This window comes from Leptonychotes weddellii, chromosome 1 (assembly GCF_054177405.1).
Source record: "Leptonychotes weddellii isolate Sample4059 chromosome 1, ASM5417740v2, whole genome shotgun sequence".
NCBI lineage: Eukaryota > Metazoa > Chordata > Mammalia > Carnivora > Phocidae > Leptonychotes > Leptonychotes weddellii.
The window spans coordinates 164,961,537-164,978,952 of NC_138369.1; the positions used below are offsets into that span (position 1 = coordinate 164,961,537).

A 17,416-nucleotide genomic window follows, 5' to 3' on the forward strand; every position below is an offset into this window, starting at 1 on the left:
TGTTATAAGTGGTACGTAATATCTTCTTCCTGGCAAACCCCTTCTGTGTTCCTCTTGTCATCCTTTCCACCTTCTTCAAATCAGTCAAAATCAGTTCACCTTTATCTATCCTGACTTACCTGCCTCTTCCTCTTTATTCAGTTGTTCTTTCTCTTCACCGTTAATCCTACTTTTGTTAAATGTTCCCCTGTCTTAGCCTTTCATTCTAGTTATCATGCTCTCCTTCTCCTCTACTCCTTAGGGCTGTTTAATCAACTCTGCCTTACCAATTCCCATTCACACCTTAGCCCACTGCATTCTGACTCATACCATTCTGCTTCCATTAGTCTACTGAAAGTAACTTCCAAATGGTCAATCTAAAGACTTGTCCGTCTTTATCATACCTAAGCTTTCTTCAGTGTTGGCAATTTTGTAAGTTGTTGTGGGAATCACATGAGATAATGTATGTAAAGTATCCGAAGCAGGGTAAATATTCAACAAATATGAGTTTCCTACTGTCCTCCCCTTTATGCCATCACTCCATTGCTTGGTTCAATAATTACTTGTATTCTGATGGCTTAAATAAATAAAATTTATTTAGTCATCCCACCCTTTTTCCTGAGCACCACAATGATATTTTCACTTGGCCATCTCACACTACACTTGTCCAAAACCAAATTCTTTGTCTTTGCACTTGACCGTTCAGACTTGTTTCATTTCCTCCTTTGTTGGCTATCGTGTATAGAATCATTAATCCTTATTTATTTGAATAACGTATTAAAAATAAAATAGCCAGGGCACCTGTGTGGCTCAGTTGGTTAAGCATTTGACTTCAGCTCAGGGCATGATCTCAGGGTTCTGAGATCGAGCCCCAAGTCAGGCTCCCCACTCAGCAAGGAACCTGTTTCTCCCTTTCCCTCTGCCTCTCTCCATGCTCGTGCTTGCTCTCTTTCGCTCTCTCTCTCTCTTTCTCAAATGAATTAATAAAATCTTAAAATATATATATAATAAAATAAAATAGCCAAAAATCATTTAAAAAACTGTCATTTTGCCATCAGCTTAATTTTCCTGTTGCTTAATTTCTTCTGCTACCTTCCTACCATTCCCCAAATTAAATTATTCACAATCCCTTCATTTCTGACTTTAAAATATCTTTTGTTTTTGTTCCTTTGTTTCCATCCCTATATATACCTGCTAAGGCATATCCCTATCCCTATATTCTGCCCTATCCTTGAACTGATCTCCACTTTTCTTCTATTTCCCCTTTCCTGCCCACCCTCCACATTATCTTTCTGGACACAAAAGCCTGGGAATGTTCCCCCTCATTCAGAGTCAGGTCCTGCTCTTCAGCCCAGTGGTCAAAGCCTTTCATGGTCCTTCCTGCTTTATGTACCTCTTCCCTCCCATTCTCTCCACACACCTTCTTTTCTAATTACTTTGTTTGAAATTCCCTGACTTTTGCCTTAAATTCACCAACATCTGGTCAGCGCTGCCGCTTCCTGACCCAGAGAGGGTTGCTCTGGAGCTGACATGTGGGGGGGGGGCACTTTTGGCTTTCATGGCCATACCCCACATGTTTAGTGTCCTCACTGGGCACCCATGTGTTAGCACATGCTGTTTCTTTGATTTCGGGGCCAGGTGCATCTCATCCTTCCAGGCCCTGTTAAAATGCATCCCCTCTGTGAAACTCTCATTTGATTGCCTGGCAAAATTCAATCAATTCTTTTCTTTTCTCTTCGCAACGGTCTGTTCACAGCTCCGCTACTCCGCTAATCAGTTTTCCTGTTGCATTAGTGTTTGCTCTCAGTATGTCTGTTTCCCTCTTTAAAGTGAAAGCTCTTTGAGGGCAGAGCTCACATTTTACTCATGTCATTGAGGTGGCACAAAGCTTACCTCCGTAAGTATTTGATGAAAGGAATTGGAACTTCCGTGAACTCAGAATGAAAATGAATGCAAATGCTTTGGCTACCTGCACTTAAAATCCTGTTTAATTATATACAGCCTTTTTGAAATAATGATTTTCAGTCCATGAAGGTACTAGGAATTTAATTTCCAGGATTGTTGCTGGAAATAACACTGGACGCTAACAAGAAGTAAATGAAGTCCATTAAGCAACAACAACAATAAAATATTAGTATTGTTCTTTTATGATGAAGGTATTTTCTACATGTTTACTGTAGAAATATTTGAAAATACAGATAAACAAAATGAAAATACAAAAGTACCAATGATCCACGTAGTCAGAAATAGTCACTGTTAAGGCCCCAGTAAAGATCTTTTCAGTCTTTCACCTCTGCATATACTCACATTGCTTTGAATTTGTGATATGCCAGTATGGGATAATTGCTCTTTTCACTGAATGTTGTGGTTTTCCATGTCAGTAACTTTTTATTTAGATATTCATGTTAAACAAAAGTATACTGTGATTTACTTAAACAATTCCTTAATGTTGGACATTTAAGTTATGTCGACGTTTTTGATACTATATACAATGCTATAATTCTCATTTCCAGTTAAGTCTTTGAGTGAAGCCTCTTCTCAGACCCTTGACCTATTTGGATGCCTGGCCCATCAGCAGATGGCTTCTGTTTCTCATCATCCTGCCATGCCCCTAATGATGTACTCATTAAAGATAGATAGCTATTTCTCTGCAGATTTCATTCTGAGCATCAGACCCTAATATCCAAGTACTCGTTTCTGTAGATTTCAGCTGCTTAAATATCACTCAGAGCAATACACATATCTCCAGCCATAAAGGCACTTTCCTACTTCTGACAGCCATTTTCTCTTGCCTGTATTACTGTAATGGTCCATAAGTGGTCTGGTTGCCTTTAGCCTTGGCCCTTCTTCAATCTAATCTTCCTGCTGCAGCCTGTGCAGAGGCATTTTCCTAAAATGCAACACTGATCAAGTCTCTCCATTGCTTAAAAATCTCTCAATGGCTTCCCACTTCCCCTAGAATAAAGGCAAGATTCCTTAATGTAGCAATCAAGGCCCTTTGTGATCTGACCCCTGCGTGCCTCCCCATCCTTATTCATCGCCACTCACCTCTTCTCTGTTCATGGTGCTTTCATTCTACTTTTCTTCCAGTTCCTGGAATGAATACTTGGTCACCCACCTTGAGGTCTTTCCCCCATGCCATCCTGTTTTCCTGGAACACCATTATCCCCTCTCTTTTTTGGAACTAACACTTATCTTTGAGAACCAAGGTGAAATGGTAGATACTCTCCATAGAATCTTTTGCTGATGTCCCAGTTCCGAGATAGGAGCCAATTCTATGTGTTCCCATAACACCTTAGACATCCTCTGTTTGTGGGTACTGCACTTCTTACATGGCAGTAGGCTTCCAAGAAGGCAGGAGGAGGAAGTTTCCGGGCCAGTTAAGAGCTCCACTCAGAACTGACACGGTTGCCCTTTTGCCAGATTCTGTTGGTCAGAGCAGTCACAGCGTCATTGAGATTCCTGAGTATAGAACTAAAATCCCTCTCTTGATGAGAAAGTGGCAAGTTCTCATCCCAGAAGAGCGTTGGGATAGGAGATATTGTCATGGACATCTTTGCAAAATACACTCTGCTATGTCCTGATATATAGTTAGCTTTATTAAGTATGTATGCCTTAAAATCAAATCCTTTTATGACTTAAAGTATAAAGCATTCCCCAAGCTCTTTTTGCTTATGATTCCTTTGGTCTCAGAACCTAGCAATCTCCCCATAATAGAGACAGTGTAAATGTCTAAAGAATGAATACATTTTTTTACTGTTATGTTTATTGATTAAAAGCATAAATAAACAGTGTGGTCTCTATTAATAAGAAATTACTGAACTAAAACCATTATATATCTGCAATATTTAATTAAGCATTTAGACTGCTTTAATATGGATATTGCAATTTTGGCATTCTAATGAGCTTCTAGATATTCTTTGTCTAAAACTAGGTAAACTAGGTAACCAACATAATAGGAATCTTTCTTCTCTTTTCAAACAATAACTATGAAAATGATATAATTAGGCTTATTTGCATATATTGTTTCAAAAAGTATCTGGTACTATTGAGCTTCCTATAGTTGATATTTAGCAAAAATTTCTTGAAAAGTAAAGGTAGTTTTCATGTATGGGATAGGAAATTAATTGATGTTTTATTAATATAGACAAACTGAATATGGTACATTCGGAAAGAAATGACTGTAAAAAGGCAAAGGAAAATTAAATATCTTGTCTATTTACAAACCAGGTAATGGTTAACTGTACAAAGTATTGAAGCTATTCCAGTTTCAGAAAAAAATCTCCAAGGTATACATTTCTCCCCCTTTGTCTTTTGTCTAGTAAATGATATGTGGTGAATTATATAAATATCTGCTTTCATAAATTAATGGCATTGTCCCTGTCTTCTCTTGAACATGTTTATGAAGACATCATTTTTGCAGGAGCCTAGAGTGTTGTGATTTGCAATCATATACTTGTACATTATTTCAGAAGATGTTGAAACCCCTCAGGGAGAAAAATCTAGAGGGTTGAGGTTCATTTGTGGCAAGTCCCACTTGAGTGCAGCATCTTGAAATAGCTTTTTGTTTTCAAATAGAATATATTACATATTTCAAACTGTACATGTTTATCACACATTCCCTGGGCTTGCCTTATTTACAGATGGTTTGAATAAATTTTTCTCTCTTTCCCCAGCATTTGCACAGGGTGATAGTAGTTAAAAGCCAGCCCTTGTTGAACATGAAGATGTTTTTGCTCTACAGAATGTAAATTATCCAAATACAACAATGCTGGCTTCCTTTCATAGTGAAGTTGGCTGTTCACATCCCTTTATTGATGGTCAGAATAGTCCCCTTTGTGCTAGAAAGTCTTACATGTCTTTAAAAAAAGAAGTTTCTTGTGGTATTTTAGATGTACGTGCTGACAAAGTCTGTAAATTGACTTTTAAGTATGGTATTTTATTGCAACCCAAATTAAACAAAGGTTTTCCTCCATATTGAAACAATTATCCATTTTAATCTCTTAAATAACTTCAGCTTTGGCATATTCTTCATATTTCTTCTATTCCCACACACAGATGCATTAGAAAACACCCAGAAATAAAAAAATAGTACATTATATTAAAGAACTGTCTCTGTGTGTATACATACGTATGTATATGTATAAGTTATTACAGTACATATTATGCATATGTATATGTATATTGTGTGTATGTGTGTGTGTGTAATAACAACATTCCTAGAAGAAAAGCTGTGACCTGAGAAATGAAATGTGGGTTTAAAGTCTACATTTGATACCTACTAGCTGTGGGAACTTTGGCAAGGTCCTTAATTTCTCTGTATTTCAGTATCTTCATCTGTGGAATGATAATAAAAGCAGTACCTTGGAAAGCTGTTGGAAGAGTTCACATTGTAAAATATACTTAGTTACAAAGTAGATGCTCAATCAATTAGTTAATTGTAGTATTTTAATAATCATTTATTTTTAATGCTTTCCATTTGTGTTATCAAAATGTGTTTATTGAAGTGTCTCAATTCATTGAATTAAAAAGCACAAAACATTTCTTTGAGCCGCTAGCTTCTCACCCTTAAAGCTCTATTGCTATATTGAACTTCCCTATTCTTCTCTTTAGTAGGTCCCTTTGTTAGATTTTGACCAAATCCTCCATGGTTTGGTTTGTATGCTTTCTTTTAATTTGAGGCTCAATCCTATTAATTTTTTTAATTCTAATTCCAATAGAGTTAACATACCATGTCATATTAGTTTCAGGTGTACAATATAGTGACTCGAAACTTCCATACCTCACCTGGTGCTCATCACAACAAGCACCCTCCTTAATCCCTATCATCCATCCTCCCCCACATCCCTGTTGATAACCATCCATTTGTTCTCTATAGTTAAGAGTCTGTTTTTTGGTTTGAATCTTTTTTTCCCTTTAATTGTTTGTTTTGTCTCTTAAATTTCAGTTCTGTTCATTGTAAAACTATAATCATGCACTTGCGGACAGCCTTTGCAGATTGTACCTGTCTGTGTCTATGGTGGCATGGAGTAAGAGGGCATTCTCTGCTTTTAACCACTTTTGTCCTACTCCCTCTTCTCCTAAATGCTAAGGTATAGCAAACTAGATGAGGATCCAGTCTTCTCCTTGGTTAGCCCCAATGACTATTCTGTCTCGTCTTGCTCTGTGAGTATGATAAGGATGGTGAGGGAGATGGGCTGGAACCAACTTACTGATGAAGGACTCAATTCTGGGCAGTGTCTCTAGGCATCTGTAGTCCTTGAACAATTTAGCCACATCTTCAGGTGGATTACCAGTCGGTGGCATTCATGCTGTATCTTTTCTAGCCTCCTAAATCATGGAGGTGGCCAGATGACGCTAGAACCTGATCTCACTACCATCTAGTGCTTGTGCTCAGGTTGGCACACTTGTGTGGAATCTATCTTCCTTACTTCTCAAAGGCACAGAATTTGAAGAGGTGTTGTGACTTTTCCAAATGACATTCCCCCTTATATCGTCTCTTTAATCTTGCTTAGAGAGTATTGGGACTGTTGAGCAGGTCACTGACTAAGCAATCCTTTAACTAGAAATCACTGTACATCTTCCTTTCTGTCAAGCACTTTCCTAAATTAGGAGTTAATCTCTTGATATTCTCCCCACTTGGGAATAACTTCTTTCCACCAATCTCACTTTACACCAAGGTCAAAACACTATCTTCTCAGTCATCTTATCCTCTCTGTGGGTGATGGTGATGGATGGTAGTAGAAGAACTGCTGTTAGCTGATGTTCTCTGGATCAGTGGAGAGACGACTGAAAGTAGTTATTGCGAACTCTGTGAACTTACACTGTAGAATACCACTCACATTGTCCTCAGCCTTGGTCCTTAATTAATTTCAAGATATCAAGAAAAATATCTTTAAGCATTTTATTTAACAGGTAGGTGGAGTAATGGTAAAAGTGATAGGTTTAAAATAGCTAATAAGTTTTGGTGAATAATTCAGGGAACAAAAGTGCTCTTGGCTCCCATAGCCTTTTATTTTAATAGAATAAAATCTAAAGGAAACTGTGTCATATGCTGAATATATGATTGTTCCATCCTATGAAATTCTCTCTATAGTCACCGCAAATGAGTCCATTTGCTTGGAATGGTAGGCATGGAAATGAAATAAAGGGAAAGAAACATGTTTATGGAGCATCTGTTCCGGAACTGATGTCTGTTGTCTTTGGTAATAATATCTATCATTAATATTCAATGAGCTTTAAGACAACTACATAGGCATGTGTTTCCAAAGTATGTATTACTTCTCCTTTTTTAATTGAATATAATCCAAATGATAAAACATAAGGTGACTGTGACTTACAGGTAGCTGAGGATATTTCTGTTAAACTTGAATCGAAAGGAAGCCCAGCTTGGTTAAATTAGCTCCCACAGAAGCAAGAATCAAATCAGTGTACTTGGCCAATTTCTTGGTTAATGTATTTTGTGTGTGTCCTGATAATGAGCTGAGCCAAACCTGTTTCTCCATCTTCCTGCAGACGGCAGCCGGTGAGCCCCCCTCCACCACCACGACCGATTTCCCCACCACATACCTACGGATACATTTCAGGACCTCTTGTCTCAGATATGGATACAGATGCGCCAGAAGAGGAAGAAGATGAAGCGGACATGGAAGTCGCCAAGATGCAGACCAGACGGCTTTTGTTACGTGGCCTTGAGCAGACCCCTGCCTCCAGTGTGGGGGACCTTGAGAGCTCTGTCACTGGGTCCATGATCAATGGCTGGGGCTCAGCCTCAGAGGAGGACAACATTTCCAGTGGACGTTCCAGCGTGAGTTCTTCTGATGGCTCCTTCTTCACCGATGCTGATTTTGCCCAGGCGGTGGCAGCAGCTGCGGAGTATGCTGGTCTGAAAGTCGCACGTCGTCAAATGCAGGATGCTTCTGGTAAGTTCTGCGCTTGTCACCAAGCTGGAAAAGAAGACTTGATGGGTGCGTGTCAGCTGATGATTATCGCCTACGAGCTTGTGTCCAATGTGAAATGCAGCTATTATTACTGTTTTTTATTTGCTGCCTGAGGAAACCAAGATCCAAGCATATGACATAGCTTGGTTATTCCCTTTTTCTGGACAAGGCTTTTTAAATCTTCTAGTTTATTTTTTATTTATTTTTTTTTTCTTTTTTTTTTAAAGATTTTATTTATTTGACAGAGAGAGAGGGAACACAAGCGGGGGGAGAGGGAGAAGCAGGCTTCCCGCTGAGCAGGGAGCCCGATGAGGGGCTCGATCCCAGGACCCTGGGATCATGACCTGGGCCGAAGGCAGACGCTTAACGACTGAGCCACCCAGGCGCCCCTATCTTCTAGTTTATTTTAATTTAATAAATCCTATATAATGTGAGTGAAGCTCCCTGGGAAGCCCTTGTTTTTATGGAAGTCATAGCAGATAGGTGTACAATTTCTTTAGGTGCGCCTATAGTCAGGTGAGGTTTGTGTTACATGATTTTTTTGAGGTGTAGAAAGTAACCAAAATAAAATTCATTGTGATGGTTCTCTTATTCTATTTAATTAGAAATTCTCTAGGAGAAATAAATAAATATGCGGGGGAGGACACTCAACCATTGGAAAATGGGCTATTTCTCCTTAACCCCCATTCTCTTCATGCCCTCTCCCTGAAAACATTAATTTAATTAGGAAGATAGAAAGATGTGTGTGATATGCATACATTATCAAGCATAGACGTTTCATACTTAAAGTAAACATTTTTTTTTAAAGATTTTTTTTTATTTATTTATTCATAAGAGACAGAGAGAGAGAGAGAGGCAGAGGGAGAAGCAGGCTCCCCGCTGAGCAGGGAGCCCGATGTGGGACTCGATCCCAGGACCCTGGGATCATGACCTGAGCCGAAGGCAGACGCTTAACCATCTGAGCCACTCAGGTGCCCTAAAGTAAACATTTTTAATCTAGTAATTTGGAGAGGAAGTTAATCCAGATGCGTATGTGTTTTTCTGTTTTCCTTCGTCATTGCCAGTACCCTGTTTACAGTGATCATATATCTATTCTTATGTTTGAACCCATTTTTATTTATCAGCTATTCCCAACCTTGTAGAGTAAACAGTATGAAAAAGGAAAGAATTTAAATTAAAGTCATACATTTATCACATGCCATTTATTTCTGTAGGATGGAATATATACACAGTATACATTCATATACACATTGTGTAAACCAAAAATACAAATAGTAGAGTAAAATAATGTGGCCAGCAAAAGATATATTTCTGAGAAATAAAAGACTATCATAACACATCAGTAATTGCTGTCTTGTTTTGTTGTTTTATTTTTCTTAGTTTGGTAACTATCACATTGGTACTTTTCCCTATTCTCTTCAGATACTGGATTGGTCATCATTTTTTTTATCATTTGTAGAATGTGTTCAGAGAAAATAAGGTTATTTCTATATGTTATTTATCAAGAGCATGTTATAGGAAAAAAGAAGTCTAGTACCCCTCGACCTTTTATTGTAAAACATATATTTATTTCGGCTATACCGATATTTTATGAAATTCAACCAAATTCCTTTATTTCCCCCTCAGTCGCTACTGAATGTCATAACTATCCAAACCTACCTATCTTTCTTAATAACTAACATCTAACTGTGCGCATAGCTTTTATTTCTCCTTATTTTTTAATCTTCTGTTAAAAAAATAAGGAAGTGAAATTAAGCATCTCAAACTACTGCTTTCAGATTGCATTAGAGATGCGTTTCAGTTCATTAAATCAACAAAACATGGAAATAACGTTGAAAATTCATCTGTAAACGACCTGATGCCTCAGGGTCTATGAACAGTAGATGGCTTTACACAATAGAATGAATAATGTGCTCACTCTCAGCCCTAATTCTCTCTTTTCATGGATATGTAACTTTAATTGTAATAGTCTCCATCATTGCTAAGGGGAGTTTGGTTTAATATTTTATTGTATTGTAATTTAGTGGCACTTCCGGTTTTCATTTGGCTTATAATTACAATGAACTAAACATGCGTTGGCCTCTGCCTATTAAAATGTTCTTCTCAAGAAAGGGTGCTGCTGATCATATGACTTGAAGTTAATATGAATGAGTAATCCAATCAAATTGCTTCTCACTTGGCTGCATTGATGAATATTATTTAATATGCATCAGTTAGCATTTTTAAATATGTTGATTCCACTATATGTGGCTTTACCTGTCTGTAGCCAAAAGACATGTTGTGTAGGTTTGTTTGAAGTTTCTTACAGTACAAAAAGAAGTTCCAGCTTTGTGTATCTGGAATTTCTAAAAACCAGAATAATGAAAGTCAAGCATAGGGCCAAGATTTCCCTTGCTGTTATGGATTAAATATTTTGTGCCACTGTGATACAACATCTCTGTAAGACAGCCAGAAAACTGGGGAGCTCTGAGATGTACTGTGTCTAATTAGCACATTCAGTTATCACTGGTACCTGCAAATATTGTCCCTCCAAAACGAAAAAATGAAAACTGCCTCTGCTACCACCAAAAAACGTAGAAGTTTCTGGAGGGGTCACTTTATCCAGAATCAGCAAGTAAACATCTAGTGAAAGAAAAGGGGTATAAGTAATTTTGGACAGGTCTAAATATGTGAGCTTTAATTTTAGGCCTCCTAAGGAAGAAATACCTCAGAATGTATTGATACTAGGTATCTGCCTTCAAAGAATAGCATAAAAACATATTTAATTAAAATAAGGGACAGGGCGCCTGGGTGGCTCAGTCGGTTAAGCGACTGCCTTCGGCTCAGGTCATGATCCTGGAGTCCCAGGATCGAGTCCCACATCGGGCTCCCTGCTCGGCGGGGAGTCTGCTTCTCCCTCTGACCCTCCTCCCTCTCATGCTCTCTGTCTCTCATTCTCTCTGTCTCAAATAAATAAATAAAATCTTTTAAAAAATAAATAAATAAATAAAATAAGGGACATATTTAGTACTGTTCACTCTTAGAACATGAATTTCTTAAGGACTCTGGTGATTCCCTTGAGAAAACAATGTACGTTGAATATACTGTGCAAAAATCTAATTACTATTTTTGTTTACTAATAACACTTTAATGAAGTTAGTTGCAAAAGTAATTGGGATGTTTAGGCACCTGGTTGGCTCAGTCTGTAATTGGGGTGTTTTTTTTTAGTAAGTGGTGTCAAGAACTTTAACAAAATAAAGGTACTATGGTTAAAAAAAAAGCCGGAAAAAACTTTCAGCATATTTTTTTTTTCCAGTGGATGGATCAGGCAGAACGGCAAAAATCCTAGTATTTGCTAGAATAGTTTATTTAAAGCTATTTGTAGGAGATTAGGGATGCTTCTAGTTCTAATGTTTTCTTTTTCTTATTTAATGTTATAATTAAAATTCATTGATGAGTTTGGCTCTGATTTTTTTTTTTTTTTTTTTTTACTCAGGCCGCCGCCATTTTCATGCGTCCCAGTGCCCTCGACCCACAAGTCCTGTTTCTACAGACAGCAACATGAGTGCTGCTCAAATACAGAAGGCCAGACCAGCCAAGAAGCAAAAACACCAGCCAGGACATCTGCGCAGAGAAGCCTACACAGATGGTAAGTCCATTGAAATGCATGAAAACATCTATGAATCTCGCCTATTCACCCTGGCTCTCTAGGTCTAGACAATGCGTCCACTGGCATTAGAAATTACATTAAAGAGTCATTAACAGTAAGCCTCCTATTACTTAATAGCAGTGATCAACTTTCATATCTTGTCAAGCATCTTCAGTACTTCTAATAAGAGTTATTTAAGAAGCTAAGAACAGTGTATATTTTTATTATGTTTAAAAGGTTATTTTGTTGTTGCAAACAAATAGACATCACTGTGGTTGAAGTAACGACAGAGCCTGAACCTTCATCGCATTCCCTGATAAATCTTCCCAAACGTCCTCTTTTTTTGTTTCCTTTTGGAATTTTGCATTCAAGTACAATTCAATAAACTTGTCTGAATATTAATTCTAACTATGGTGGTGTTACAGTTTTTTTTGTGCACCAAAAGGCAAATCGAATCATCTTCCTTCATGCCTTCACATACAATATTGACTGTCACTGAAGAGGTAATGCTTGTATTCTCAAGGGAGCCCAGGAGAATAATGCAAACATGGTGATGTTGTTGAGAGAAAGCCTTTAATGAAAGTGCCTCAGGTGGCCCAGCATTTATTAAACCCGCCACCTTCTCGTTTTATAAACAACCCCAAGGGCTTTGTTGGAAATTCACGTAAGATAAATTCTCTCAGACTCACCCATCTTGTCAAGTTTGCTAAATTCGCTAACGGGGTGGGGGAAGAAGGGTGTCACAGACACTGTCCCCCACCTCCTGGTCCTCTCCAACCACAATCTGATTAGGACTTTCATTACCAGTCAGCAATTTTTCAAAAAGGGCATCATTTGCCATTATCATATGAAAGCCTAATATTATAGATCCTTATCCAAGGTTACAAGGAGGGTTTTCTGAGGCACTTCTCCCTGTGATTCCTGCCACTTGACAGAAAAATTTAATACAAAGCTCACAGCATGATGAGCACAAGTAATTTTGCGATGAGTGGCTGTCCATGCTATTATCTGTACTTTACTCAAAGTATTTTCTCTCACTCGCATCTATCTGATATTAGACTACATTAAATACTGGCATATGACACAGCACACCTGGGCCTCCTGGCTTCTGCCCAGGACTCTTTTGTCAGTGAAACTGAGCTGTCAGAATATTATCTGATTTTGAAGGGTTATTACAGTGGCTTTGTGCATGTTTGCTTCTGTAAAGGGACAAACACTAGGTGTAAATCCCCAAACTCTATCGGCAGTTTTACATTTATGGAACCCCCGTAATGGCATTTTACAGGTTTTATAGCTGTCCTCTCAGTTTTTATTATCTGGAAGAGAGTGCTCCTCACTGAAAAACGGGTCAAACAGCAAACCTGGATGTAAACACATCTAGGCTGAATACAAAAGGGAGAAAACCTGGCCTAAAGCTTTGTGTAGTCGTTTCCAGCTCTTATTTATACTTGTTTTGAGGGACTTCTAGCATTGAGGGATGCTTTTTCAAAATGCTTTGAATAAATACATGCCCAGTTAAAGGATGCGGTATCACAGTTATAAATTGCACTATGCTTGAAAATTGTGATCTCTGTTTATTGTACCACATTCTGCAGTACTTTCTTCAAGGTATTTAATAATTAAATGTAAACTCTAGGGCGCCTGGGTGGCTCAGTTGGTTAAGCGACTGCCTTCGGCTCAGGTCATGATCCTGGAGTCCCGGGATCGAGTCCCGCATCGGGCTCCCTGCTCAGCGGGGAGTCTGCTTCTCCCTCTGACCCTCCCCCCTCTCGTGCTCTCTCTCCCATTCTCTCTCTCAAATGAATAAATAAAATCTTTAAAAAAAAAAAATGTAAATTCTAACTAATCCCTGCAGAGTAACTAGTAAACTGAATGATGAAACACTGAGGTTGTTTTTTTAACGTTAATTTTAGAAATACCAAAGAAATCTAATGAAATAAGTAAAAACAAAGAAGTTAATTTGAAATATTATTTGGATTTTTCATTGTTTATTTCACAAAAGGGATTATGCAAAATTATCCTAGAATATAAAGTAATGTGGAAGCCAATAATTATTTTCTTGAAGTCCTAAAAATAGACAAAATGGAAATATGACTAAAGTTATTTTTAAAATTTTAGCTTTAACTTCCTTTCAGCATTTTGATAACCATCTGTCTTTTAGTTATGTTTATTGTACTAAAAAGTCTTGAGTTTAATTCTGGACGCTTTCTGATTTGATAAAGAGAAAATACCAAAATATGTGTTATTTTTTACATATCTGGCAATGCATATTGATGAAGTAAAATCAAGTAAATGCAAATACTTCTTCATGCATCAAATAAGAGAAATGCATATACTCTTGCTAGCAGTGGTTATGACATGGGAACACTGGGTCGTTTTCTCAGAATACTACTGCATTTTTTGAAAAAAAATTCATAGACCATTTCATGAAGAAACTCAGTGGCAGACACAATTTGTACAATTTATTAAGAAAGAGAAAGAGGGGAGAAGAAGGAATTTAAAGAGCTGCCAACTGTTAAAATGTGAATTAAACATGGTAGTAATACATGGAGGGTTTTTTTTTTAATTTTTGCTTTTTAATGGTTAAAATGTTAACTCTGATGGCTGAGTTTGATTATTATCAATAGACTTCCTTTGCGAACTAATTTCAGAATACAGTATCAGTCTTGAGTTTGTAGTGTCTTTACTTTGTAAATTTTGTTCGACTTCTGTATTTGCTTCATAGAACTTTTGTAAACGATATAAAGCAAGCTAAAGAGTGGCTCTGTCTGACCCGATGAAGAGTAGTTTGTGATGATCCTTGTCGGTCGGCAACTATATGAGTTTTCTAGTGCTGACATAACAAAGCACTATAAACTAGGTGGCTTAAATGACAGAAATTTATCTTCTCACAGCTCTGGAGGCTAGAAGTCCAAGATCAAGGTGTTGGCAGGGTTGGTTTCTTCTGAGGCCTTTCTCCTTGGCTCATAGATGGCGGTAGTCTCCTTGTGTATTTACTTGGTCTTTCTTTAATCAATGTGTATGTCCTAATCTCCTCTTTGTATAAGGAAACCAGGTAGATTGGAGGAAGGCCCACCCCAAGGACTCCTTTTACCTTAATTACCTCTTGAAAGACCCTATATCCAAATACCATCTCATTCTGAGGTACAGGGGGTTAGGACTTTAACATGTGAGCTTTGAGGGGACACAGTTCAGCCCATAACAGCCCTTGAGCCCCTGATCCATGGCACTGTGACCATACCTTACTCTGCAGGTAAATCCTAGGCCTCAGAGAGACCCCGGGAGTACTCAATGCACAGAGGAGTACTGTATATTATAGTCACCGTGACAGGCAGAATCTGTTTATTTATCTCATATTTGCCACTTACAAGTTTAACCCAGATGAAGGGTAGGATTAAAATATATGAATATTTATTAGTCAGAGTCTTAGCGAGTTAAAGCCAAGTGTAAGTGCATTTCTAGGACCTTCTAATAGATTCTTCCCACCCCCTCTTTTCAACCCTTTTGATACATTTACATACTTGATTTAAAAACCAAATCTACATTATTTCTCCAGCCCTACTTTTCATAAATTATAAATTCACCACCCTCTTTGGAATGATGTTATTTTGACTTGATTTATCATTAATTACAAGGTCTTGGGACTTTAAGCAGCTAAGTAAATAGAGTGCGGGATCTCCATAGTGAGTTAATGCTGGCAGAATTGTCTGCATGCATGTGTTCTGACATTTTACTTTATATACATTATACTGCTTTTGGAAAGTATTGTATAAAGAATGATGTTTATGTGATTATATAAGGTGTCTATACATATATATATATGTAAAACAGGTCCATGATCCTATTTGTTAAATCCAATTTGAGCTACTGTTGGTCTGTACTGGGTGAAAGTCCTATTTATCACTATGTGAAATACAGAATTGTTCATAATGCAATGATCCCTGCTTTGACACAGTAATTATTTTATAATACTTAAAAAAATTTATTTGGTAACCTATTTGTATGAGAAATAAAACCTACAAGCATTTGCCTCTCACCATCAACTAGATACAGAAGCAGTAGTTACATACAGGAAGTTAGAACTCTTAAAATTACTACGGGGTTCTCTTCTCGTTTTCAACCTGTGTTATAGGGCATCTGGGAATAGATTTTGTCTCGAGAGTCACATATTCCCAAGATTTTATGTGCTTTTATAATAGTGGTAATCATCAGCTTTGGTAATCTGATGAACCCAGACATTTTATGATTTGTTGGTCGTGGCAGTTACTTTCTGCCCGCTTGATAATCTGTGTTTGCAATTTGGGGTTGAAGTCTATAGCAAGGAGATAGTGCGGAAACGAGCCTGCAGGCCCTCACTCCATCTGCCGCCAGGTATGTTCTGAATTAGATTTTTCTCCTTTCGTTGCCAGTCCCAGCCTCAGCCTGAACTTAGAACTGCTCTGCCTCTTGGGTCACTTGGCTTTAAGCCCCTCAGTACAGTCTGTTTTTTTAACTATCTCTTTTTGGTTATTTTTAATAAACAAGTAGCAGAGGAAGGAGGACTCTCATGATAGTACCTTTTTTTTAAGTATTGGGTTGTTGTTTTTTTTCTTAAATACATTAAAGTGGTAAAGAGGAAAAACCAGGCACAATGACAATGGTAATATATGTTGTAAGGCAAAAAAAAAAAAAAATTGTGATTTTATAAAATCAGGCGAAAATTATTGCCTTTGGCTGTACTTTGGTTACCATTTTAGGTAATGTTTAGAGGCTATTTATATGAAACTAGAACATGATGAGCCATGAGAACGAACAACAACAAAAAAATGCAAGTAAAAGTTGGACCGCTTTTAATAATGGAGTCCTAACTAAAATAGCTGGTAAGAAGACGGTACCTCAAGCTCTCTGCTTTCAAAGACCAATACGATGAATTCTAATGCCTTTTTTAGTATATAATGTCAAAAGACTATTAGTTTAAAAAAGACCTACACCTATTTATGGAACAAAAATGATTAATTCTTGGGGATCCTGGTGGCTCAGTCAGTCAAGCATCTGACTCTTTGTTTCAGCTCAGGTTGTGATCTGGAGGTGGTGTTATTGAGCCCCCATGGGGCTCTGTGCTGAGTGCAGAGTCTGCATTCTCTCTCCCCCTGCCCCTCCCCCACTCTCCCACTCTCTCCGTCTCTCAGATAAATAAATAAAATCTTAAATAAAAAAAGAACTCCTAAGGCATAATTTTAATACTCAAGAATTTCTCATGCTGGTATATGTAAATGACAGTGGAGCATTGTCAGTAATAGTAAACTATATGGAAACAACCTAAATATTCCTCTGTGAGGATTGGCTAAATAAATAATGATATATTCATTCAACAGAGCATTATACAAACTTTTCAAAAAAAGAGCAGAGCTGTATGTACATATAGGGAGATGTATACAACTACACAGGTGAAAAAAAATGCAATTCTACCTATGTCAATAAGAGAGGAAAGTGCATATTTGTGTGTGGTACTTTTCAGCAGACCTCCACATAAGGGTGGGCAGAGAGGCACTATACAGCCCTAGGGGTGGCCATTTTATATAGTCCCTGATGCAAATGATGATCCCTGGATTTATGCAGCTTGGTAGGCCTGATTTGTGTGTATAAACCATTTCTGGAATGATCTATAGAAAAATATTCAAACTGATTACCTCCACATTATCAATATTGAGGATTTGAAATGGAGAGGGAAAGACATGAAGGGTTGTATTTTCAAGTTCTTACGTACTTTTGGTTTATTTTTAGCATGTAAATGTGGTTTTTTTTGTTGAAAATGTTAATTTTTTGCTCCTAAGCATTTAACACGTGTTTTATAAATGCTTTTTAGTTGACTTATTCTATCACCTAGATA

At 37.6% G+C, this 17,416-nt stretch overlaps 1 protein-coding gene across 1 annotated transcript in view; it reads left to right on the forward strand.

Moving 5' to 3' along the window:
• Nucleotides 1–17,416, forward strand: part of ROBO1 (roundabout guidance receptor 1) — a 1,116,478-nt gene that overhangs the window by 1,087,933 nt on the left and 11,129 nt on the right. The window contains exons 27-28 of the mRNA XM_081798712.1: nt 7,495–7,901; nt 11,395–11,547. Coding sequence (XP_081654838.1) covers nt 7,495–7,901; nt 11,395–11,547 — 560 coding nt within the window. The remainder of the gene's footprint in view (nt 1–7,494; nt 7,902–11,394; nt 11,548–17,416) is intronic.